The sequence below is a fragment of the Sphaerodactylus townsendi genome, linkage group LG06 (assembly GCF_021028975.2).
Source record: "Sphaerodactylus townsendi isolate TG3544 linkage group LG06, MPM_Stown_v2.3, whole genome shotgun sequence".
Classification (NCBI taxonomy): domain Eukaryota; kingdom Metazoa; phylum Chordata; class Lepidosauria; order Squamata; family Sphaerodactylidae; genus Sphaerodactylus; species Sphaerodactylus townsendi.
The window spans coordinates 55,974,549-56,000,704 of record NC_059430.1 but is presented as its reverse complement, the minus strand read 5'-3'; the positions used below and the strand labels follow the sequence as shown (position 1 = coordinate 56,000,704).

At 43.8% G+C, this 26,156-nt stretch overlaps 1 protein-coding gene across 2 annotated transcripts in view; it reads right to left on the bottom strand.

The window, feature by feature from the left end:
• Window positions 1-21,461, bottom strand: part of CSRP2 (cysteine and glycine rich protein 2) — a 28,318-nt gene extending 6,857 nt beyond the window's left edge. The window contains exons 1-4 of one of the 2 annotated variants that reach the window (XM_048502037.1): window positions 21,331-21,441; window positions 11,456-11,515; window positions 7,928-8,046; window positions 2,762-2,930 (exon numbers count right to left, since the gene is read on the bottom strand). In XM_048502037.1, the coding sequence (XP_048357994.1) occupies window positions 2,762-2,930; window positions 7,928-8,039 (281 nt within the window). In that variant the 5' untranslated portion in view covers window positions 8,040-8,046; window positions 11,456-11,515; window positions 21,331-21,441. Of the gene's footprint in view, window positions 1-2,761; window positions 2,931-7,927; window positions 8,047-11,455; window positions 11,516-21,330 lie in introns of both variants that reach the window. The other variant, XM_048502039.1, reaches the window with a different exon arrangement.
• Between the last annotated feature and the right edge of the window lie 4,695 nt (window positions 21,462-26,156).

The following is a 26,156-nucleotide window of genomic DNA, read 5'->3' as shown; positions in this document are numbered from 1 at the left end:
GCAGCAGCTCCTGTCTCTCCCTTTCCCACTTCCTTATATCCCTTCTGCCCTCTCATTTCTCTCCCTCGTACCAGCTGCTTCCCCAGCCCATCTCCCACATCCGCCTCAACTGTGGGCGGGCGGGTCCTGCTGGGCCTAAAACTCCTATCTCCCCTGCCTTCCTCTTTGAACAAGGCCTCTAAGGCCTCCACCGTCCCTGCAAGATGCTCCTCTGAGGCCTTCACGTCCCCCGCAGTGCTGGCCCGCACATGACCCAGTGGGGTGAGTCTGTGTGCCGCGGCTGAGCCCGGACATCCTGAAAGGGAACAGTGATTGGTGGGCTCAATTTCTGGCCAGCTTATTCACCTACATTGACAGAACGAGACAAATGGCAATTACTGTTCCCCTACATAAAAAGAGAGATAAAAAAAGATCCCAAAAACTATAGCCCAATCAGCCTCCTTAGCATATTAAGTTATACTCAAGATACCTGTTGGAGAAAATAAATGAATGGCTGGAAAGAGAAGATCTAATAGACACAGTGCAAGCTGGCTTCAGAGGGGGACAATCCAGTACTGAGCATTCCCTAATCATACAACACTTGATCGAAAAATATGCTGCAAGTTGCCCAACATCTCTATTTGCCGCATTCATCAATCTGAAGTCTGCTTTTGACTCTATCTCCAGACATAAGCTTTGGCAGAAATTAGAGGCATCAAATATAGATAGGAGGCTTTACTTTTTGATACACACCCTACATAATCAATCAAAAATGAAAATCAGGTGTAGCCCTAAAGGGCATCTCACTGACCCAATAAGCATACATAAGGGTGTCAGGCAGGGATGCTTATTAGCCCCCACTCTATTCAACTTCTTTATTAATGGGATCACAGAACAACTGAGAAATATTGATAGTCATCCACTCAAGTTGGCCTCACAGCATCTGGCAATACTTTTATATGAGGATGACCTTGTTCTCCTGTCCAGAACATCAGTGGGCCTTAGAATAGCTCTCCTGCACTTCACAGAGTACTGCGGAAAGGAAGAACTGGTCATAATTTTTTCAAAAAGAAAAAGTATGAAATTTGGCAGCAAAACTAAAAAGAGAATCTGGAAAATAAAAGGGAATAAAATTGAACAGGTAAACATCTTTAAATATTTGGGAGTGGTAGTACAATCCTCTGGATCCAACTGTGAGCATTTAAAATTATTAGCAGAAAGGGCTGAAAGGGCAGAAATTTTCATGCAGTATGAAAATTCTTCTGTTCAAAGAGGGCTTTTTATGTACCAGAAGTGCTAAAATTGTATCAGGTGAAAATCATTCCACAACTCATATATGGAGTATATTCAAATCAACATATTATAAATATAAAGATCTTGGGGAGAACTCAACTGAAATTCTTAAAAGCTATCTTGCAAGTATCTCCGGGAGTAGCCAATGCCTTTTTACGGCTAGAAACTGGACTAATCAGGATAGAAGACAGAATCTTCTTGCAAACAGCCTATTCATGGATGAAGGCACATAGCAATCAAAAAAGATTATGGCCACTTATTGTCAGTGACTCCTTTCAACCTAGGTGGCTTCAGAAAGTCAATGAGAAGGCAGCAAAGATGGGTTTATCACTCCTTGCTTTAAAATCTCAACCCAAATTTACAGCAAAACATTCTCAGTCAAAGGGTACAAGATACTGCTAAGATTTGCTCAACTATCCGGATTTTATGTTAGCTGCATCTCGTAGATACGTATAGAAGCCAGCCCCTTATGTATCTAATATTGAAATACATTCATTCAGAAGGGCCTTTACTCTGGTGAGATGTGCCTCACTTCCGTCTGTGATCTTAGAAGGAAGATACAAGAAGATATCTAAATAAAGGAGGATCTGTTCCTGCGATCTAGAAGAAATGGACACATCCTCCCTTGCTGCCCTCAGAGAAATAAGAGCCAAGATATTAGATCCAATATTAAACAATCCCAGGGGCTATCCGGCTCAGGGGCTATCCTATTACTACAAGGCTCATGCCGTCTTTCACGCACAGCTCTCCATCACAGTATGCACCTGAAGTGAAGTAACATCTCAGAATAAGTATTTATCATATTAGGAAGGTGCCCTCAGCAATGAAGACTTCCAGTCAGATATCTTGCACTGGCTGATAACCAGATATCTTGCACTGGCTGATAACGTTTTGCATCAGCATGTCAGACTTAACAATACAATAATTTTCATGTTAAAGCAACAATAGGATGCATTACATAAATTAAACGATGCTGAAGGCTGTCTTTACTACCTGGGAGCATTAGAAGCTTATTTGAATATTAGAAGCAGAATTCTAAAGTCTCAATCTGAGCAGAATAAACTGCACAGCAAAGACACTGATTCCCCCCATTCCTTGAATTCAGTTGAGGACATCATTGTCATGATTAAGAAATGAGCTTACTTGATTTTTTTTATCTTGCTGGAAATGCTCATCTGTGCAGTTGCATCATAAGGCTGTTCAGTCACTAATTTCTAAAAATGTCCTGGGAAACAGAATTACCATTGAAGCATTCAGAGTACCAGAAGTTATTTCCTGGAGATGCTGTTTCCCTGAAGAGCCATAGGACACGAAGGTTCCCACAATAAAGGTCATCCCACTGATTTTGTCTAAGGAGACCATTGCTAATTTTATTTGCATCTAATGTCCTAAGGTGGATCAGGCAGGAACACGGCCCTATAGATTGGGTATTTACTGCAGGAGATCATTTTTTGTTGTTGCAGAAGAAGCGATAAAAATCTGTACTCACTTGTCATGCTTGATGCCCAGCCTTTCCCCTCTGTCCATATTCAGAGTGCCTGCACCTTGGCCATAGCCATATCCTTTTGGACCATACTTCTTTCCATAGCAAGACTTGCAATATACTTCTCCATCATGAATGGCTACTGTTGTGCTGTCTAGGTTCTTCCTGCAGACTACTGGAAGGGAACAAAAAGTTTTAATTTGCTTTCCAAAAGTGGCTCTTTTACAACTGCCAGTCTAGCAGGACTGGAAATATCAAGAGCCAGATGTGCTCAGTTCTCTTGCTTGTATGTGTGTGCGTGCGTGCGTGCGTGCATGTGTGGGGAGTTAAATTCTCAACAGCCTGCTACAGTTTGTTAAAGAATGGGCAGTTTCTTTTGAATTGGTGAATTATATTTTATTCTATGAAGGGACAAGCTGCACCCACCCTTTCATGACACTGACATTTACAGGCTGGAAGCTTGATGCAATTTAATTAGCAAGGCTGCAGAAATAGAGGATAGTGATCTCTGTTCCCATTGCACTTTTAAAGTTCACTCTGAACATACACTTATATTCGTGCCAACATGTTTAATTATGCAGTAATTCTTCAGTCCATTTTTACTGAGAACAAAATCAGATTACCTAGAACTGAGGGGTGTAGCAGAATCAGGCTTCTGTCAGATAGCTATAAGTATAGGGGAGAGGGGGGGAGATGAGAGAAAGCCACCCATTCATCCAGCTTAAATCCATATCCTAGAATGCTGCTAATAACCTGTTCAACTTCATGGGTATTCTGTGCATCCCTACATTGGGACTGCACTTGCGTAGGCGTGCCTCGGAAACATTTTCAAGCTTTTTGTCTGCTCTGCAGCTCTGAAGAGCACTCACTCCCCCTCGCTCCCTCTCACTCCACTATGTGCTGCTATATTTTAACCACAGTACAGCTGGCTTTCCAGGTTTTCCTTGTCTAGCCACAGTGGCAGTAAGAGAACTGAGGGAACGCCACCCCACCCCCGCCTCCTATCATGGGACCATCTGGATGGGAATCTTCCCTCCCAAGGGGAGGAGGAGCAAGTGCTCTTCAGAACTGCAGAGTAGACAAAAAGCTTGAAAATCTTTTTGTAGCAGACCTGCGCAAGTGCATTCCCAATGTGTGCCTGCACAGAAACTCACTTGATGGAATACAGTTACAGGTAACCGCAACTCTGTATTTCCCTAGTTCTTTCTGGGAGTTGACACTATACTATTTGTGTTGAAGAAACAGTAGTAGAAGAAATGCTATACAGTTTTGCGTATGTTTAGTACTTCCCACTATGTTCATGAATGCACTTTCAAAAAGCCTTCTTCGTGGCAACATAGTCCAGTGTCTGTTAGCACAAGCTAAAAAAGGCACTTCAAAATATGTACCAAATCATATCCAAAGATATACCCAATTTCAAGAACCGGATTTCATCATAACTGAAGTTGTACATTCTCCAAGCTTTTGAATTTACGCATAATTAGAGCAATTCTAAACATGTATACTCAATTCAATGAAACTCCCTAGTAAGCATGCTTAGAATTGTATTTTGTTATAATCTCTAGATCAAGTACAACTAAGCTGCATTAGTACCTTTCTTATTTTAAGTATATGGAGGTTATTTCTCATTATTTCTATACCTCAGAGAGTAAGGCTTCATGTCCCGTTATGTTTCACAATTAAGAGCAATACACTGGTTTTCAAAAAATCATGACAAGAGATTTTAATTTCTCCTGTAAAAATCCACTTGATCATCCAATTACTTCAAGGAATGAGCTTGGATTGAGCTATAGTCTGCATTTTTGAAATCGCAACAGCATTGATCATTAGCCAAACAGTTGCGTCACAAAGCAATCTATTATTTGACACAATTCTTTGTTCAGTGTTCTCTAATGAACAAGCTTTTAAAACAAAATTCAATGCTTCAATACGCTGAAAAATAATCACTTGGACTGGGCTCATGTGAGCCAGTCTGCAGTCCCCTATGCCAAAAGCCTAACAGAATTTTGGCTCCATTGTGCTGAACAAGAAAATCAACGAAATAATTGAATTAACTTATTTGGTACAAGTGAGGAAGACAGCCAACAAATGAACAATTTTTCTAACAAAATGTTTTAAAATGTGAACTGAGGGAATATTTTACAGTGTGAAAATTGGTATTCTGATTGCCATCATGATATTACATTTTTGAAAGATTGATATTTGCATTTTGTTAATGCATTTTAGAAAATAAAAACATTCTAATCAGCGTCAGCCAAAATGCACATCTACAAGTGCCAAGTGAGAAACAAAAGCATTCTGTTTTTAAAGAGGGAAACAGAGAGATTTCTGGTGAAGACTCAGAAAGCCATCATTTCTAAACTTTATATTTGTCTCAGTGCTACACAGAATGTTAAAGAGCCTTATTTGTCAGAAATGGTTTGGTGCTTCTAGAAGCTCTTTCAAGAGAAACAGTTTCAGATCTTAATGTGTCTCCTGTGATCAAACAGGCTTCACTGCCTTTTGCCATGCATACTATCAGTAACTCAAGCTGCCTTGAGAACCTTTTAATAGCACGATCCACCAGGGTCCATGCTTTCTGTTACAGTATTCCTCTCACCTCATAGAACAAGTTGCCCAAGGAGATGCTACATTCAGAAGGCTCTACAACACTTTAGTCACAAGTGATTTTAATGGAGTGGGGGCTGCTGACATTTCGGCAGGGGGTTACTTGGGGTTTTACTGTGTCCTATTTGTTTTAAATCTGGAATTGGAAGAAAAGGCGGGGTATACATATCTTGAATATTATATGAAAGCATCTGGTGTTTCCTGTGAACACCAACAGCATCTATATGCTGCTGGCAGTCATAAGTAATCCAGAACAGGTATAAATTACACTATATGTAGCTTGCAGCACAAATGGCTGTCTCAAAGTAACCAATACCCTTTTCTACCAAAAGAACTCAGGAGATGTGTGAATTAATTCACCATATCTTCCTGAACCTTCTGTATAGTGGAATGCTCTGCCAGGGTTCTAGTACCTGCCTCCCCGACTTCCAATTCTCTTCCAGCATCAAACAATTTTATTTAAGTGCTGCCTTCATCAAGAGCATTATTCCCTGCACTATTAAACATAATACTTTGGAAAAAGAGCAGCTATACTGCCCCAGACAGCTGTTAGCAAGACTTACCTTTTTCTCTAGTGCGCCTGCCATTATCTTTCCCACGGCAGCATGGAGCCTACTAAAAGGGAAAGAAAATGGCAGGTGCAACTATAGAAAAAAGTAAGTCTTGTTGATAGCCATTTGGGGCAATGTAAATGCTCTTTTTTCAAAGTACTATGTTTAATAATGCAGGGAATAATGCTTTTGATGAAGGTGGTGCTTAAATAAGATTGTTAGATGCTAAAAGAGAATCTTCACTACTTAAAAATGCGGAAACTACTTTAAAATGGGGAAAATGCAACTTCCACTGCAGCACGCACAACCACACTTAGTTCTCTCAGTGAAAAAGTAAGAACACTAAGTAACCCAATACATGCACAAAAGAGTACAGACTATATCTTGGAAATATTGGCTCTGAACTCTTCTGTGCACGTATTAGGACACTTAGTGTTCTTACTGGGTTACTTTAAGTGAGACAGCTATTTGGGATGCAAGTCACAAACAAAGTATTTTATACCTGTTCTGGATTACTACTGGTTACACCAAAGCCACGTTTATTGTGTGAGATCCTGGCGATCATAAGCCAGAATGGAGCAAAAGCTTTGTAACATGACTGTTACCGCAGTGTGGGCAGCAATAAAATTGAAGCCACAAAATTTAAATTGAGAATAAAATTAAGTTTTAATGCGGTCAGACAGAGTTCTGTTCGGTAGGAAGAGAAGGCATTAGCAGGCACGTTGGTACAATGACAAGAGGGCACAATGCACGGCAAGGCACAAGACCAAGCCTGGCAAGGTGCACTGAACACAGAAAAATATAGACTTCTAATAGTAATTTTAGAGGTTACATCATAGGCTGAATTATTTTATTTATTTATTAGATTTAGGAACCGCCCACCCCTGAAGGGCTCTGAGCGGTATATATCAAATCAAAGATCAACAATGATACACAGTAAATAAATTAAAATCATACTAAGAACTCTATGGAAACATAGCAGCATTACATATACAGTGCAACAATGGTGCAATAATGGTGGCGCCCGGTCCCAAGGCCGGGAGGGGACAGAAAGTGTTGAATAGATGTTATATTGGGCATGCCGAAGATGGTATAGCATGCAACACAGGGGCATCCTGGAGGGGGAATCTGTGGCTGGCCTCACTAAAGGCCCGGTGGAACAATATGGTTTTACAGGCCCTGCAGAATTCACCAAGATCCCGCAGGGCCCGCACATCTGATAGAAGAGTGTTCCACCAGGCAAGGGCCAGGGCCGTAAAAGCCCTGTCCTGGATAGAGGCCAGCCACATCATGGAAGGGGCAGGGACCGCCAGTAAGTTGGCCTCTGCGACCGGGGACATATGCTGTGAGATGATCACGAAGGTACAATAATAACACAGGGCCATCAAGGTTCTTCCTCCGAGACATCTGGGCCTTATCTTTGGTCAGGAAACACCTCCAGATAGTTGTCCTCGTGATAATGCAGATGTTTGCCTTGACGCTCCGCCCTGTGTCTGGCTGTTAATGCTTTGTTTTGAAACTTACAAAATTTAGGAGAGACTTTTAGTAAGGCTAAGTGATCAAATTATTCTTTAGTGATTTTTCCCTAAACTAGGAGGAAATTGCTTAACATAAATTTTGCCAACGATTGTTGGCTTTTCCTGGGTGTGCGTGACAATTACTTGGGGCTACGTCAAACTGCAAAAGGGGTTTGCCTGATTCATTAACTGTCTGCATCCTGTTTCTCTGGGTCCACCTTTAGCATAATCTAATATTTTGTTTCAGTTCTCAACTAAATTCTATTAACACTATATGTCTGTCAAAACTATATTAAAACAAAATCATATTTGTCCCTCTGGCTACATGACCTTCCTAGCTCCCAGTTTTGTGCAACCTTAAATGAGCATCTTGGCTGATCACATAGCTAGATTGTTCCTGCTGCCTCCAATCTGCACATCTTATTTTGTAACAGCAAGATTGCTCTATCTGAAGTAGAAGTTCAAGACTTATGTACAAGACCAATAGCAATACTTACTGCAGAGGAAGCAGCATTTGTGAAAACTTCTTCCATCACACTGAACTTCTTCTGCGTGGTACACTGTTCTGCCACAAGCACCACATTTGTTGCCACCTCCCCAGTTTGGCATTCTGAGCCTACATAAGAAATGCTGACAATTAGCAGCAAGATAAAGGCTGTGTATTTGCAGAGCAGCTGCCAAGATTACTAGTCTAAAAGCACATTAAAAAATTGGACCAGACCAGATATCCAACAGAATTTCCTAGTACTTTTGTTGCAGAGGCTATTGTAATCCAGAGTAAACCAACGTAAACCTTAACATATTTCTCTGCTATATCACATCCACACATTAAATTCAAGAGATCAGATCTTTAATAATTAGGGAGTGATTCCCAGAGTTTAATAGCAGCATTCTACTCAGTGGCTGGAATGCTCCCTGGTATCTGCTGTGATGATTTTGCCATGCACATTAAGCATAAAGTTTCTCAGATCCACACAGGATTGGATTCCACTGTTGAACAATGTCCTGTGGAGGTGTCCAGAGCACCGTATGATCCTGTTTTGTTGGATCAATCTCAGTATTTGAAGTTGAAGGAGGCAGACAAGTTGCTTGCAGGGATGCATCCTACTACTAGACCTCTAGACTCTTGTCCATCCTGGCTAATAAAAGCTAGCCAGGGGGGTGGCTCAATGGGTTCAGGAGATACCAAATGCCTCTTTGAGGAAGGGGGTGGTACCAGCACCTCTTAAAGAGGCAGTGATCCACCACCTTTGAAGTGGCTCTCTTTGGATCCCATGGACCTGGGCAACTATTATCCAGTGGCCAACATCCTATTTTTGGGCAAGGTCTTAGAGACAGTGATGACAGCTTATCTGAAGACATACTTGGAAAGCACTGATTTTCTGGACTCATATCAATCTGTTTTCAGGCAAGGTCATGCCACAGAAACCGCCTTGGTGACCCTAACGGATGACCTGTACCAGAAGAGAGACAAGGGAAATGCCATCCTGTTGATTCTCCTGGATCTCTCAGCAGCTTTCGATACTACCAACCATGGTATCTTGTTGCATTGACTCTGTAGTGCTGGCAAACCTATAGCACTCCAGATGTTCATGGCCAATTGGCCATGCTGGCAGGGGCTGATGGGAATTGTAGACCATGAACATCTGGAGTGCCATAGGTTCGCCACCATGGTTCTAGGGAATGGAAATGGGGGGGGGTACTGTACTACAGTGATTCTCTTTCTATCTCCGGGGTCAGTTCAGCATTGGGAGACAGGTACTCCTAGTCCTGGGAGCTCCCTTGTGGGTTCCTCGGAGAGTAGTTCTGTCTCCCATGATGTTTAACGTCCATATGAAGCCACTGGGAGAGATCATCAGGAGATTTGGAACTGGGTGTCATCAATATACAAATGACACTCAGTTCTACATCTCCATTTTATCAGAGTCCATTACCTGGAAGCAGTTATGGGCTAGAGGAGGACCAACAAACTGAGATGAATCCAGGTAAGACAAAGGTTTTCTGTATTCCAAGTTCCCAAATCTCAGGGGTACCCAGTTTTGGATGGAGTTGTATTGCCCCAGAAAGACCAGGTGTGAGATTTGGGGGTGCTCCTGGATTCATCACCGTCCCTTGAAGCTCAGGTGGTGGCTCAGGTGGCGGCCATGAGGGCCTTCCAGCAGTTCTGGATGGTTCTTCAGCTCCTCCTGTTTTTGGACAAAGGGGACCTGGCCACGGTATTACATGCTCTAGTAACCGTCCAATTGGATTACAGTAATATGCTCTACATGGGACTATCCTTGAAGATGATCTGGAGGCTGGAGCTGGTGCAGTATGCTGCAACTAGGCTGCTTGCTGGAACATCTGGCTAGACACACATCACACTGATCCTCAAGGAACTACAATAGTTCCTAATGCTGATGTTCATGAACAAAGCCCTAATGGTTTGAGCCCTGCCTATATACCTGCATGGGCAGTGAGGTCACAGGAGCAGGCTCTTCTTGTGGTAAACCCCCCCCCCCCCGGTTCAGATACAGGGGGCAGCGGCATGCAGGAGAGCTTTCTCTGTGATTGCTCCCAGGCTTTCAAATAATTTTCCCTCAGAAGTTCACTGGGCACCTACCCTGTACGGGTTTAGATGCTTGACAAAGAGGTTCCTCTTCACTCAGGCATTTGATTAGACTCCCTGGATGCCGCCTCGGTGATGCTGCTACCGTGTTTCCCCGAATATAAGACAGTGTCTTATATTCATTTTTGCTCCCAAAGATGCGCTATGTCTTATTTTCAGGGGATGTCTTATTTTTCTGTGTTTGGTTCGTCGGGCATGCTTCCAAACAAAAACTTTGCTATGTCTTACTTTCGGGGGATGCCTTATATTTCGCACTTGAGCAAAACCTCTACTATGTCTTATTTTTAGGGGATGTCTTATATTCAGGGAAACAGGGTAGTTGGGGTGGGGGTAAGGGTTGGGCTTTCAATTTTTGTATGCTGCGTTTTCAACAGATTTATTTGTATGAAGGGGATGTTTTAATGTTGTAGCTGCACAGAGATCTTGTATGAAAGTAGAGTATAAATGTAATAAATAAATCTGTAGAAAGCCACAGGGAACATGTGGGGTTGGAGTGCCTACTGACTGCAATGACAACAAAAAGCATTAAGATGAAGCAGACTGTTATAAAAGTTCACACTCACTAGACCAGGCATAAACTGTGAAGTCCATACTTCCTATGTCCCCTGCCAACTTCCCCCAGTTTCAATTAGCAGAGGGTATAAAAACCAAGTATTCTTCTCATCTATCATCCTTATACTTCCCTTAAGTTCTTCATCCACCAATAAGAGGCAAGGGAATATGGAGAGAATTTGGTTGCAAGACTCAAATGAGGAAGGAGAAGCAGATGGTTTTTGGAAAGAATGATGAGTTAAATCATTAACCCACATGTCATCAAGCAGAAGTCAGCCAATTATGTATGACCACAGAGACAGAATTCCTAATTTATAGACTATGATTAGAAGTGGAACAACAGAGTGCATGTGTTTGGCTACAACCTATGGCAATACAAGAGCAATGCTAGAGATTAGATTCATTGCCCCTTTGACCCACTGATATGGCAGTCTGGTTCATCTATTCTATTTGCTGTATCTGCAGTGGTGCAATTTTAAATTTAGTTTACGTAAGATGGAAAAAATTATAATTGTTGGCTTCAGAGGCCATCCAAAGGATTTTTAGCATTCTATTTTTCCAAACCTGTTCACAACATCATATTACCTTTAAGAATGTTAAGGGCACTAGTGTTCTTCTCAACCACTAAAAGCTACTAGTAATTTGTTTTAATGTATTTGATGCATCTTAAATTCCTGGTTCTTGCAGCAGAGAACATAAGGACTGACTGGCAGCACTCTCTTACCACAAAATCACTAATTTCTTTTCAGAAACAAGAAAAATAGCAATTTATAAACACTGGATATTGTTATCACTGTAAAGGCTGAAGCCAGAATTTGTGTCAACTACATGATGTTTCATGGAAGATACTGCCTTCTACAGATACCTTAGAAGAACAGGTTGACATACTCTCGTCTTCTCTCCCTTTCAGTCTTGTCTTCTAAAGCTAGAATGGTGAAACAAACCATTTATTTGAAGTCAAAAAGCTTGACAGTTCATACAACAAGAGCAACTGTAAAATGCTTGTTTCCCATGCTGTTTTGCAGTGGTAGCGAACCTATGGAACTCCAGATGTTCATGAACTACAATTCCCATCAGCCCCTGCCAGCATGGTCAATTGGCCATGCTGGCAGGGGCTGATGGGAATTGTAGTCCATGAACATCTGGAGCGCCATAGGTTCGCCACCACAGGAATAAAGCATAGTGATTGTCCAAGAAGACCAATAATCCATTTATGCAAGCAATCCAATCTCAATTTCCACAAAGCTGTAACTGCGTCAAGGATCTCATAAGCTCCAAGATCTATCAGAATGTACTGAACAGGTCATATCCTAGAACTGCTGCTTGACACACAAGGCTGGCTGCCCAAGCTAATTATCCTCTTTCAAGTTTGGAAAAGGGTGAGCATCAAAATCGCTCCCTGCCCCACTTCACTTACACCTTCATGTGCAAAAACTTGACAGATTCTTACTCAAGGTACAACCTTACCAGTTCAGACACTTGTACCCAAGTTGAATCAAATCATTAAGGGTCAGCTAATAAGTGTTTTAAAGCAAGGCTGCTGAACAGAACAATGGCTGTTGCTAACAGAACCATGAATTCTTGGAATGTGGGGAAATACAATTAGATGATTTACCCAAGTCAGAATATTTTAGGCGACTCCCTAAACAATACTTAATAGACATTCAGCCCTGACATACACAGATAATTTCATAGTTCAGTTCTGGATGGAAACATGAAACTAACTAGCACATGTCTTAAAGATTCCCAAGTATTTAACACTGATTTTCCATACTTTAGCAGAATCAAATACTCAAGTTGGGGAAAATGCTTTCTATGACATACACTACTATTATTTTGTCATTTTTGGCACCACTGGAGTCTAAATGTACAGATTTCATTACATTTATCCAAGGGTTTGGCTGCACCACTATGCAACAGCTGATATCAATCATAGGATTCAGAGAGGGACACAGACTGCATTTCTCTTCCAAAAACCTTTGCTTCTAAATATTCTTTCCCATTTTATAGTATTTTCTCAAAAAGAACTTTATTTCTTTGTTCCTGACTTAGAAAGCATCCTACATCAGTGACCTTAGCACTGTATGCAACCATTTACTATATCCAAGTTTCTTAATATTTAACCAATTCCTTCATAACATTTTAAAACCCAAATTGCTCTCAATGTCGGATACTATTAAACTTTCCTTGTTGTATAGAGCTAACACTCAGCATTAACACTCTTCCAATGGGATATAAGCAGTAGCAATAACAAGGTAGTACTGAAACATGTTTTCATGCCATAGTATTCCCTATTATCATGCATGGATGTGAAAGCTGGACAATGAAGAAAGATGACAGGAAGATTTCTTTGACATGTAGTGTTGGAAAAACATTACGGATACTGTGAACCACCTAAAAACATTGAAGTGGGTTCAAGATTAATCTGTTCATAGAAACTAAAAAGACTAAACTGAGATTGTTGTACTTTGGACACATAATGGGAAGACAAGAGTCACTGGAAAAGACAATAATACTTTGAAAGGTTGAAGGGAGCAAGAAAAGAGGAAGACACAATGTAAGACAGATTAGGGATTCCCAAAGTGGGTGCTACCGCCCCCTTGGGGGACAGTGGAAGCATCAAGGGAGGTAGTGAGAAATTTGGGGGCAGTAGGGGGTGGCAGAGAATTTTGGGGCAGTAGGGGGACAATGCAGGGATTCCTGAGCCAGCTGGTGGATGAAAGGTTATTGGGGCAGAACACCAGCTGCAGTCCAGATTTAGCTGTGACAGCCGTTGCAAAATGGTCAGCCCTGCCTCAAGAAGTATTATTTCACACAGACACCAGGTGCTACTGCTAGCCTGTGTGTGTGGGACTGGGTGGGGTGGGTGGTGGAGACAGTCAGAAAGGTCCTGTGGCTGATGGGAGAAGAAGAGGAGGCAGCAACCCCTAGCCTTGTGAAGCAGCCCCTGTCTCACCTTGATTTCCTCCAACTTTGCAATTTTAATGATACAAAAATAAACCCATGCTGGGTGGGTGGAGAGACAGGAGCTGCAGGCTTCAGAATGTTCTGCCATCTAGGATTGCGAACTTCTAGGCAGGCTTGAGAACTTGTCATGCCAGAAGCTATAAATGCATAGCTGTGCCAGAATGTAAACAGTAACTGACTTCCTTCTGTGATACACCTCTGAAGATGCCAGCCACAGATGCAGGCGAAACGTTAGGAACAAGATCTACCAGACCACGGCCACACAGCCCGGAAAACCCACCACAACCAGTTGAATCCGGCCATGAAAGCCTTCGACAATACAAAGGCTAAGTTCTTGTGGCCAGCTAGACAGGCTTAAATCTATTAATTGATTTCAGCGTGATTTTAATATTGATTTCTAATTTCATGTAACATTGTCATAAATGCCTAAAATTATGCCTAAGTACTGGGGGTTTGTCTGTTTTTCGGGGGGAAAGGGACTGAGGCTGTAAAGCACATGAGTATCCATGGATGCATTTCAACAGTTGGGTTATGAGAATCATGAACCAGATACTGGAAGAAAAAAAGAAAGAATGAAAAGTTACATCATTGCGATTCCTCGTTTTGGGCTATCTGCACTAGACAAATAGGAGGATGGGATGGGATATTTTTATAGGGGAGGAAGAAGAATGCATTACTGATTATTAATAAACCATTTATTTATTTTAGCCATTTTTGTACCTTCTCTCCATCCAGGGTTCCCCATTCAAAGAAACAGTAAAAGTGATTGGGAAAAGCAATGGCAAACCACCACATAAACAGTTTGCCTAGTAAACATCACCCCATGGTTCAGTAATGACCAGGTGCTTGCATAGAGGACCTTTGCCCTTTTAGATGGAACCAGACTGAAGTGATAAGGTTTAGTGTCTCCTGGTTTAGGGTGCTCAGGAGTGTCAGATGTTGGGGGTTACAATTTCAGTACTTGCCCTGCACACAATTTTCGGTAGATAGGCTCCAGGTGACAGGCCACAGACAGCCTTCTCCCTGCCAAAGAACTTCCTATGGATTTTGAAATCTCTGGCTAGTAGCCAGAACACATCTCCTTCCTCCTGATACTCTTCCGTATTGCTAAAACCACTCAATAAATTGGTTTACTTTTACTAGGTCATGTTTTATTTTGTAAAACCATGTGTTATAAGTTGTTTTGAATTTGCAATAGATCTAATACCAAGAAAGAGGTGTGTGTTGGTAAGTGTATGTGAGGGGAGGGGGCACTAGGGATGTAGCCTGGGAGCCAGGGGGGTGACAGCCCCAAAAAGTTTGAGAATCACTGTGATAGACTGACTCTGCAATGGAAGTTTGCATGACCTGAGCAAAGCTGTTAATGATGGGACGTTTTGGAGAACGTGGATTCATAGTTGCCATGAGTGGGAAGCAATTGGACAACACTTAACACACATATAGTAAGCTGCCTGAGCTTCTGATTTAAGATTTGTCATATGCATGTACAAGCATGTCCATGGTATATTTGAGAGCAACACAGGAAGGCACTAAACCTTTGCCAGATGCTTTCATCAGAATTCTTAACCACCGTTCTCTTGATCTTTCCCCTCAAGAATACACCCATGCTTCTGGCAAGCAATTATTGTCATTATGCTTTAGCTCTTACATATGTAACGGGTAAGCCAGAAATATAAGTACGCCAAAGTTGGAAGTCCTTTAAGTGACCAATACAGCAACCTGCATTTATATCTAAGTAATATTCCATCCCGGGGAAAGCAATGGGAAACTACCCCACAAAAACGGCTTGCCTATAAAATCACTGCTTGCAGTGGTACCCCAGGGTCGAACACAACTGAAGGGGAAACTTTAATATTCCATCACTAACTTTCAAGTTAAAAAAGTAATCTTAGAAGAAGAAAGGCAAAGAAAATGAAAGCCGTAATCCCTTGTGGTAATGAAGGTTCCAATGTGTGCCACATCTAGCTTAAACCAACACTGTGCTTGCATAAAATACTTGAGTTGGCTTTCAGAATCAACTGACCCACCCTCTACTCAGCTATTCATACTTTAGAAGTGAAAAGTACTTTAAAGAGCTCTGATTAAAATGTTTAGATTACCCAGAAATATAACATTCAACTTTCCACTGTACAGCTATACAGCAGTAAGATGGCCAAAGTTAAAGATGTGCCCCCAGAGTTACCTGTGGCGCTGTTGCAGCAGGGGAGAAACGAGCAACTGCTTGCCTCCCTCGACCAGATCGCCTGAAGGTGTCATGTATCGGGGAATCACCACGTGACAAGGGAGTCGGGTGCGCCTATTTAAGGCAGCACCTAGCCCAGCTCGGCCTCTTTTTGAGGCTGCAAGCAAGCAGAGCACTTGCTCGCTACCACTGCTGGTGTGGGCCTTATTGGCTTGTGCTGAGCCGAGTGGGCAGCGGTGCTTCAAAGAGCTTGGGCAGAAGCCCTGGAACTCGGGCAGCTTATAGGAGGGGGTGGGGGCATGGATCTGGGGGGAGAGACAGCTCCACTTTAGTAGCGGCGCAGCCTCATTTAATGGGTGCTTTGCTGGAGCCCTAGTCTCTCTGTTTTTTCTTTTAGAGCCCTCGGTGTTTCTTTAGAGCCTTGCAGAGCATTTCCACCTCAATTTTTTTCTTAGTGATGGGGCTTTCAAGCCTTAGAAGAGAGGTTGGCAGCCATTTTAGGCGGTCGGAGGCTTCCCATTGGCGACCATTTCAGAGAACTTTTCTCTGTGCTGTTTTAAGGGGCTTGGGAGTTAAGGATGTTTTCTTTCCCATTCACCCACTGTTCACTTTCCAGTTAAAAAAGAAAAAAAAGAAACACAGTTAGTATAGTATAGTCACTATGAATATATCTGGGGGTGTGGTCAGCAGGTAGTCAGGGTCTTGGCCTGGCAATAAGCCAGTAGTGCGCACTGCCAGACCATGGCACCAAAACCAAAGAAGAATAAAGAAGGCACTACACAGCGCCAGACCCTGAGTGTGGCACGGATCAGAGGCCAGGAGCAGGGGACCCCTGCAGTGATGGAATTGAGCTGGGTGACATGGCCCCGGACTGGCCACGCAGCTGTAGGTACAATAGCGGAGGCAGCGGGTCAATCCGCATGGGAGCAGTCAGTGGGGGCAGAGACCACACCGGGGCTGCCCACCTCTTCCTTGATGGTGGGGCAGTCGGCACAGGAGCAGCCAGGGGAGCCAACGACTACACTGGAGCTGCCAACATCTGTGACACCAGTGGGGCTGGGCGTTGCAGAAAAACTGTCAGTGACAAGCTACCCGCCTGGGGTATATGTTCCCTCACCTTATGGGAACCCTTCAGTGGCCACAGGTTGGCCAGGCCACAGGGCAATTTTCCTCTGAAAGAGGTGGAACTGCCATTTTGCAAAAGATTCTCATCCTATTGAGGATCATAACATGTTTGCTAAAGCAGAATATATTGGGTAAATTTACCACCCAGGCATGCAACCAACTTAATATCCAATTATGCTCAATGGCATGTGGTAAGGTAGCATATGATGTAACAGTTTATATTTCTTTCTAAAATACAAATACTGGGTATGGATGTAAATTGTCTTACAGAAAACAGAGAGTTCAGTGTTAAACTAGCAAAAGTAATTTGGGTTTGATAGGAAAATAAGATATGCATACATTTCAGTTTTCCTATAGTTTCAAATTTTCCAGCAATTTTACATCTCCCAACATGTTGGTCCTGTTTTTGAAGGCAACTAAGAAGCATCAGCCCTTCATGACCCGGGCCCCCGCACCTGAATGATCTTCTCTCCTCCTTTTATAAGTGGGCATAGCAGCTACACTCCTCAGAAGCAAAACTGTTAATGGCGCCTTGCATTAGAGCAGCACTGCTGGCCATGCCCTATTAGTATTTAGGCCCACAGGTTCAAGATATTGCTGGCTTTTAGGAGGACTACAAAATATATTTCGATGGGCCTTTCCGTTAAGTTTCTATAAAACATTTGGTTATCAGGGCAGACATTCTGAATATGGTAGTTTCATTTTTATGTACTGTAATTTTTATTGTTCAAAGATATTTTAAATTGATTTGTTATTAAGCTCTCTCAGGCTCTAGTGAGAAAAGAAGATAGAAGTATTTTAAAATAACTGAAATGAAATGCCACATTCCCAGGCCCTATGAAATAAAATGTCTTCAGAGTCACCTTCTCTAAATGGATTTTTTTCAGCAAATGTTTCATTTTCCAATAGGACTTAACTGATTTGCAGTCAGTTGCAAAGAACAGGCAAGTAACAGCAACTACAGTATTTTGGAAATAGCCATCCACGATCCACTTTAGACTCAAGGCACTATTAGAAGACAGGATAGATATTCAGTTCACCTGTAAGGCATAAGCAATTGGCTTTCTATCAAAGGGTTTATGGTAGGTAGCTGTACATTTTCTAATTAAACAGGTCAGGCCCAAGTCACCTGGATTTTGCCAGATCTCAGAAATTGAGCAGGGCTGGCCCTAGTTAGTATTTGGATGGGAAACCACCAAGGAATATTAGGATTATTATGCAGAGGCAGGCAATGCCAAACAATCTATGTTAGTCTCTTGCCTTGAAAATCTGGGTTGGCTGAGACAATGGCACTTTTTGCACACACATCTGAAGAGAAGTTTTAGTACAGGAAACAGAAATTACCACAGATTATTAAACCACAGTAGTACTACTGGGATATGTTTTTAAAAATCCAGCCTTCTCCCTTTTAAATTAGTACCAAGGTTCTAGGCTATAGAAGTTAAAACACAAGAGCCCACAAAGTCACAAGAGAATATTCATTCACACCTGCACAGTGCAGGCCATATGGCCACTTAATTTGAATTAGGATCCCCACTAATATTAGTTATCAATTATATGATATATTATCTAAATATATAAACGCGAAATACCACTGACTCATCAACAGAACTCAAAAACCACCGAAGCCACACACATGAAATTTGGCACACCTGTTCCTTACGTACTCCAGGTGCTCACTAAGAAAGGATTTCCCAAAATATTCACTTCCACTCGATTTATTACCTATTTACTGTTTTCACTGCTTATCTCTGGCCATCTGCACGAACATTCTAAGGGCAAACCAACCGCTCAGTCCACAAACATGCTGCACGAACATTCTAAGGGTGACAGTTAAACACTACCAGCTTCATGTCCTTCACCAAGGTGCGCCAAATGCACTCTAACACTGCCCTCCACAACGCATGCGAACCGATCCCTTCTGCTGAAACCGCTACAGGGAGAAGAGGAATTAAATGCAGAAAGCGCTTTACACACTGCATTATAAAAAGACAACTACAGGAAGCTGCTGCAAAATATGTGAAAACAAACCCACAGACAGGCTGTGAGGAAATATGCATGTCACCCCAAAGTTCACAAAACAGGCTGCAAAGTAGTATGCTGAATGTCACCCCAACGTTAACAGACAGGCTGTGAAAAAGTACTCCTCCACCCACCCTCACATTAACAACACCACTACAGCCAAATACTATCAACATACATTACAAACCACACTATCACCTTGGACTACTAAACATTTGTTGGGTTTTGTATATGGACATCAGATTGATTACTGTGGAGACAAGTTTACTGCTCTTGGCCTCCGATCACCCTGTGCTTGGTGTCGTGCTCTGAAGTGGCGGGATGAGTCCCCAGGAATGTGCTGCAGTGGCGGTACAGTCCAACTCCCTGCCCTTCAACCCTACCCTGAACCTCTTCACAGCCTTCTCACTCATCAGCATCCAATGGCAGAACACTTCCTTTCTGCATCCCGAAAATACAACGGCTGCTTCCACATGACGTCTTTTGGAGCCCACCAGGTGAAAGAGAGTAATAACACATTGCATTAGAAAAAGACAACTACAGGAAGCTGCTGCAAAATATGTGAAAACAAACCCGTCAGTCCACAGACAGGCTGTGAGGAAATATGATGCATGTCACCCCAAAGTTCACAAACAGGCTGTAAAGAAGTATGTTGAATGTCACCCCGAAATTCATAGACAGCCTGTGATGAAGAATGCGTAGTATTATTATATTATTGAAGTTACTTCACAAGGGATAGAAACTGTACATGCTCAAAGACACTTTGTACTCTTGTGCCTCAACTTAGGCTCTAGAATTCATACTTAAGGATAAAGACAATGGAAGGAGGGCTAGGACACTTAGTGCCGTAATAAGATCACTGATCTTCAGCACTGTAAAAAATTAAGTAGTTTTCCTGATTACTTAACATTCCCCTTCGCTTTCCAACAAGCTACTTACTAAGGTACTTTGCCAATTAGGTTTGTTCTGCTTTTTTCCCACCCACAATACTACTTTGGGTTACTCTTTCAAGCCAACAATGTTTTCACACCTGACTGAATAACTCTGCCAACTATAGTGTTATGTGTTAAGAAGAAACTGAGCCACTGATGAACTCTTTGCAAATGCCAGAAAAAGGCTGTCTACCATACTCAGGAAGCTAAAAAAAAAAAAGCTTGCATAGACAGCACCTAAGGTCAACTATAAAGAACAGGTTCAGAGAGTCTTGGCACACAGAAGTCCAAGAGTAGGATAGTGCCTTTGAGCATGTGGAGCATCTTCTTCCCGTGCGCATACAGTAACTTCAGCAGTAGGTATGAGAAAGCTTCAAGGTCACAAGGTAACATCCAGTTCTCAACTGAGGAGAAATTTTAGCTCACCAACCTCTAGCTTTAAGAATAAAACAGTTATTAAAACGGGGGCTGGGGGAGAAGAGAGCAGTGGCTTATTTGCCGGGGACATGGGTTATCTCATGTCCCCGGACGCAACAAAATGCCCCCCCCCCCCACATGACCAGATGCCAAACTCAAGCAGTGGCTGCTGCGCTGAGAAAGGGGGCTGGCCATAGTACAGCTGGCTTCTCTACCAAAGACAGCACCTAAGGTCATAGAAAGGGAGGGAAGAGAAGCCGGCAAGCTCCCCCCCCCCCGCCCCCTCGTCCCTTGCACCCAGGGTGTCCCTGTACTGGCTGAGGGAGAGAAACTCCTGCAGACGTGAAAGGGATGGGGAGAGAAGCCTGCCAGTTTCCCTTCCCGCCCCCCTCTCGCCAACGGTTCAGCGACTCCGGCAGGCTTCTCTCCGCATCCCTTGCACCCGCATCGCGAGTTTCTCTGCCGTCGCCGGTACAGGGACGGGGGAGAGAAACTCGCGCTGCGGGTGAAAGGGATGCGGAGAGAAGCCTCCTGGCTTCTCTTGCCACCTCGCGCTGACGGTGCAGGGACGGGGAGCCTGCCGGCTTATCTTCCTGCCCCTGCACCGGGAGAGAAACTCGCTCCAATGGTGCAAGGGACACCGTGCCGGCTTCTCTTCCCATCCCTGCACCAGGGGTGCGAAAGAAACCCGCGCCGCGGGAGCTGCTGGCCAGGGAAGAGGAGCTGGGTGTGGCACAGCCTTATTCTCTTCCCTGCCCAGCAGCCCCAGCAGAGACAATCCCACACCCCAGCTGGCTCAGGTAAGCGGTGCGTGGTGGGGGTGTGTGGCCGGGCCTCCAAGCCAGGTACCACACTGCGCCACTGGGGGGGGGGGGGAAGCGCCCGGAGGGGTTTTTGTCTCCGGGTGCCACATGACTTCCATACGCCTCTGGAAGAGAGCACATTCCTCATCTTCAAACCTTCAACGCCTTTTTAAACCTTTTCTAACAAGATTAAGCATTGCACAGTAGAGCCTCACGATACAGCTCAGCCGGTGCTAAATGGGGAAGTTGCCCAGCTTGTCAGGCCAAGAAGACTCCGCTCGCGCTTTCCTACCTGAAAGTTTGCACCAAATCTGCGTCCTGGGAGCACCGCAGCTACTCCGTGCCGTTCTACAGACGAGCGCAGCCTCTCGTGCAAGCGGGCTTTCCTCGAGGGTGCTTATAGTTTCCCACAAGCGGGAAGGGGCAGGGCTAGCATATCTTTCTCTTCGAAGGACCGCCCTCCATTTTCGTAGGCGGCGGCTTCCCTGGGTACGTGTAGGCTTTTCCCCCCGAGGGCGACTGTCCCACCCTCCCCACGTGTAAATGTTCCGCTCTCCCTCCGACTGGCAGCTGTTATTATTTCACGCGAATCAGTCACTCCTGCAACTCTCCAGTCTCTCTGGCTATATCAGGAAAGTTTATTATTATTTGAGGATTGTTGTTTGAAATGATGCTAGATTTATGTACCCAACTAAATCAGGGACTCTGAATTTAGTCACTATAAAATTATTAAGGTCAATGTTTAGGATAATGTGTTGGTGTAACCTCAGCTTGTGGGTTCTGTGGGGCAGTACTTGGAATGAGTTGCAACAACAATTTTTAAACAACAAAATGGTTTACTTTTCTTTACAATTAACACTTTTAAAACATCAACATTTAACGTTACAATTCAAGGTCCTGTTCAGGTTGCATTTCAAGTCCTTCTATTTACAGTCTACTGATATTGCCAAGTCCAAATCTTCTTTGCAAGTTGGCTGGCTCCTGAAGACTCCAAGGGCTTAATGAACAGGTTGCAACATGATGAAGGTCTCCAGGAGAACTCTCACCCATTACAACCACAAAAGAAACCCTGAAACAATAAACTCCAACATTTACAACATAGCAAAAACAACAACTACCTTCCCAGTAGTTCCCAACAATATTGAAATTACCTTAACAAGGTGTTAAGGGCTTATCGAAATCAAGGTCCGAGTCTGGTAGCCTTGTTCTTCTGCAAAAGAGCTCTTTCAGCCTCTGCTCCGAGTCTCCACCCCTTACTGGGCCAACCCATTCTGGGCATGGGGGTTACATTGGCACCTCTAAATATTTGCAGCCTTTAGGCACATGACATGCCTTAATCCAGCCTTGCAGTGGAATGCTCAGAAAGGTCCAACTTCACTTCCCCTAGCCTTGTTAACAAGATGTTTTCCTGGAAAAAAAAGATGTTTTTTCCATTGGAGAATACCTAGTTCTTGTTATAGCAAAATCATAAACAATAAAGGGCTAAGCAATGGAATGTTGCAACAATGAACCCATCAACAGGACTCATGAAGTGAGTTTTGCTGGCTTGTTAGTGGGTGATATTCTATCCTCTCCCCTGCCTGCCTTCCCCCAACCTAAAAGCAAGCCTCAGCAGCCCATCTTGGCTGGCGGAGCAGAAACACCTGGGTACCCGCTGCTCCACAGACTGGGAGTAGAACTCCTTCCCCCACCCTCCCCAACAGGGCACCCAGGCCAGTGAAACAACAACTCCACATGCCGGGAGAAACCCTCCTTGCCTCCCCCCTTCATCCCAACAGGGTGCCCAGGCTGGCAGAGCCGGGTCACCAAAGTGCCTGCTGCTGCACATACCAGGAGGAGCTCAAGACTCAAGAAAAGGTAGGTGGCAAGTCTTGTGTCAGGAGCACTGGGGCTGACTGCTATAGCCCCACTTAAGCCCATTGCACAGGGAGATGCTTCTTCCCCCATCCTTTGCTAGGGCCCACTGCATCTCCCCTACAATCGGCTTTGCTGCTAGCAGTGGCAAAGCTCCCTAGGGGGCATCCCCGGGCGCTCCCCATGGGTCACGTGGGGGGTGCAAAATCACCCAATCGCTCCCCCTTGTCGTCCTCCTTGCCAGCTCTTACTCTGTTTTTATGTATAAAAAACTCGCTCAACTTGATATTTATGTGTCCACTATCAGTGTACCTTTCCAGTTACAGTGAGTCCCAATTTCATTTTACAGTTTCCCAGCAACCTCAGGGCATCTGAAAATCACTATTTTGTAATTTGCTCTCATCCCTTTTTGTGCCCCCTCAAAAGGATATTTCCTCCAAACTGTACCCCAGCACCCTCAGAGCCTGCATGCAAAGGCATGACAGGAAAGAGTGTCCCTGGTAGTGTAACCCCCATGCCCAGAATGGGTTGGCCCAGAATGGGTTGACCCAGTAAGGGGGTGGAGACTCGGAGCAGCAGAGAGGTTGCAAGAGCTCTTTTGCAGAGGACAAGGCTACCAGACTCGGACCTTGATTTCTATAAGCCCTTAACACCTTGTTAAGGTAACTGCAATGTTGTGGGGAACTAGTGGGAAGGGAGTTTATTTTTTTTTGCTATATTGTAAATGTTAGAATTTATTGTTTCAGGGTTTTTGTGTATGTAAATGGTGAGAGTTTTCTGGGAACCTTCATCATCTTGAAGCCCATTCACCAAGCCTCAGAAGTCTTCAAAACCAACCACCAGCAAAGAAGAATTTGGACTTGGCAATATCAGTAGACTGTAAATAGAAGGACTTGATATGCAACCTGAACAGGACCTTGAATTGTAACGTTAAATGTTGATGTTTTAAAAGTGTTAATTGTAAAGAAAAATAAACCATATTGTTGTTTAAAAATTGTTGTTGCAACTCATTCCAAGTACTGCCCCACAGAACCCACAAGCTGAGGTTACAGTAGCAGGACACAAACTTTGGAGACCATGGAGAAGGTGGCAAGCAGGATGCTGGGAGGGTAAGAGACTGGGAGAAGAAGAGAGGTTTTCTCTGGCACACAGCCCATGGAGCCAAAGGCAGAGTGACCCAAGGAACAGGAGATGCTTGAGAGGAAGCAGCAAGGGGTGGGGGGGTGGGCGGGCAGGAGAGAAGGTAGAGACTGCCTCAGGCAGAGAACCAAAGAAAGAACCTTAGGCAGAGGAAGAGATGTAGGAATGGTAGCTACCGGCCTGTTTCCAATGTGGAAGTTGTGATCATATTTTGCAGCATTGTATGACTCCCTTTGTGCAGGTTGCGGTAGCTGGGGACATAACTCTGTGCATTCTGGGCAGTGCCTTGTTTGTAATCTGGGTGCTCAGGAGGGCCATACCTTCCTGTTGTGCTATTACAATTGGATTTTCATCTAACCTATTAGAGGCTGAAGGCATCACACCTGCATCTATACCATCATGACAGGACATACACTGGATGAGAGGCAACAGCTAACAGTAAGGACTATGATGAGGGTCAAGGCACTAGGTCATGGTGGGCCCCAGCAGAATGAACACCACGAAGAGAAGGGCAGTGGCCAGAGTAGCAGTGGCAGCTTTAATAGAGACAGTGAGGAAAGGAGTGGCAGCCCCAGAGGTGGATGCTTGTGAGAAAGACATAGGCAAAGGCGCCACAGGGGTAGGGGGTATCTATAGATGCCTGATCCAGCTCCAGGACAAGAAAAAGAACAGAAGCTACCAAGGAGATGTGGGAAGACACATGAGGTGGATGGCAGCAGACACACATCTCTTATACTGTATTTTCTGTCTTGTGAGAGAAACTTCTGGTTCAGGGGTAAAAGAAGCCAGGATTTGAAAGAATTCCAGGAGAGAGAAGAAGAAAAACTTAGAGTATACAGTTAGTCTGTCTACTTCTTGTTACTGGCAAGCCAGGGTGACAAATTGCTTAGCTTAGTTCCCATGTGATCAGGCATGTCACACTATTTTTCACTTGCATCTCCTAGAATTGCTCCACTCCTTGCCTGAGCTATTAAAACACATAGCTTTGCACCAGGAAGGGTATTATGACCGCTTGTCAAACTACAACCTTGGCAACCATATTCTCTTTCTGAAAAAGAGTGGGAATTGCAGGGGAGTGACAAGAGCTTCTTTTGTGTAGTTATGACAATCTGTTTTAATACTTGGCTCAGTAACTGTCCTCAGCAGTTCAGTCCACTTATGAAAGACACAGTTATGTAACGCTTAACTCCTGTAATGCTACACAAGGATAGCTGCCTGAGGCTGATTGGAGACTGTGTGGAACATTCTTTCTAGCTGGAAAAACTAGTGCAGAGAATACTGGAAACAAAAGAGTACAATGTTTGAAGAAAATTATTCAACCAGTAGGTTAAGAGTTATAGCAATCTGAGAAATATTAACATTCATTTCCTGTTAAATGGGCAGCCCAGTCTTGAAGGCCACTACAGCTGTGTTGGCAGCCATCAGTTGGTTCCCCAAGGATATTCTATGTGTGGGAGGAGAATAATGCATTCTGTTTCTCAAGGCATAGAAGACAGAGCAAGTGCAGTGGAGTTCATAGCGTCCTCTGCAACCCCCACCAGACATACTGTGGTGCTCAATGACATTCTCCTGATTGGCACACACCAGCACAGCCAACCATCACCTGCCAGTGTAACCACTTTCCCTCAGTGCTGCTCCTTCCATGGAGTGGCAAAGAACATGGAAGAAAGACCCCATGATAGCACATCCTCAATAGAGGTGCATGGACTTTATGCACTTGTAGTCTGCTGCCCCATGGTGAGCTTCTTAGCATCTCCCTTCACAGGGCAGCAGATTCTTTGTTGTGCCTTTCTTTTTCCCCTCCAGAACTCACTTCACTGGAAAAATTGGACTTAAAGAGGTTTAAGTGAAGATCTGTGTATGCTCAACCTACTGTTGCTTTGCTCAAGCCTGTCACCTTCCCCCACCCACCTAACAGCAGTTCCTCCCATACTCAGTCTGCAGAGTAGCCTGAAGAGTATTCATTTTTAAGAGAAAAAAGGGTGGCATGCAGCAAGACAGGCAGCAGGTAAGGGAAATGGCAGGTGGCTTAGCTGGGGAAGCTTTGTAATGGGAGTTAGCACTGCAAACCATGGGAAAAATCACTGAGAAGAAAAGAACCACAGGGTAAACTCTACATACATA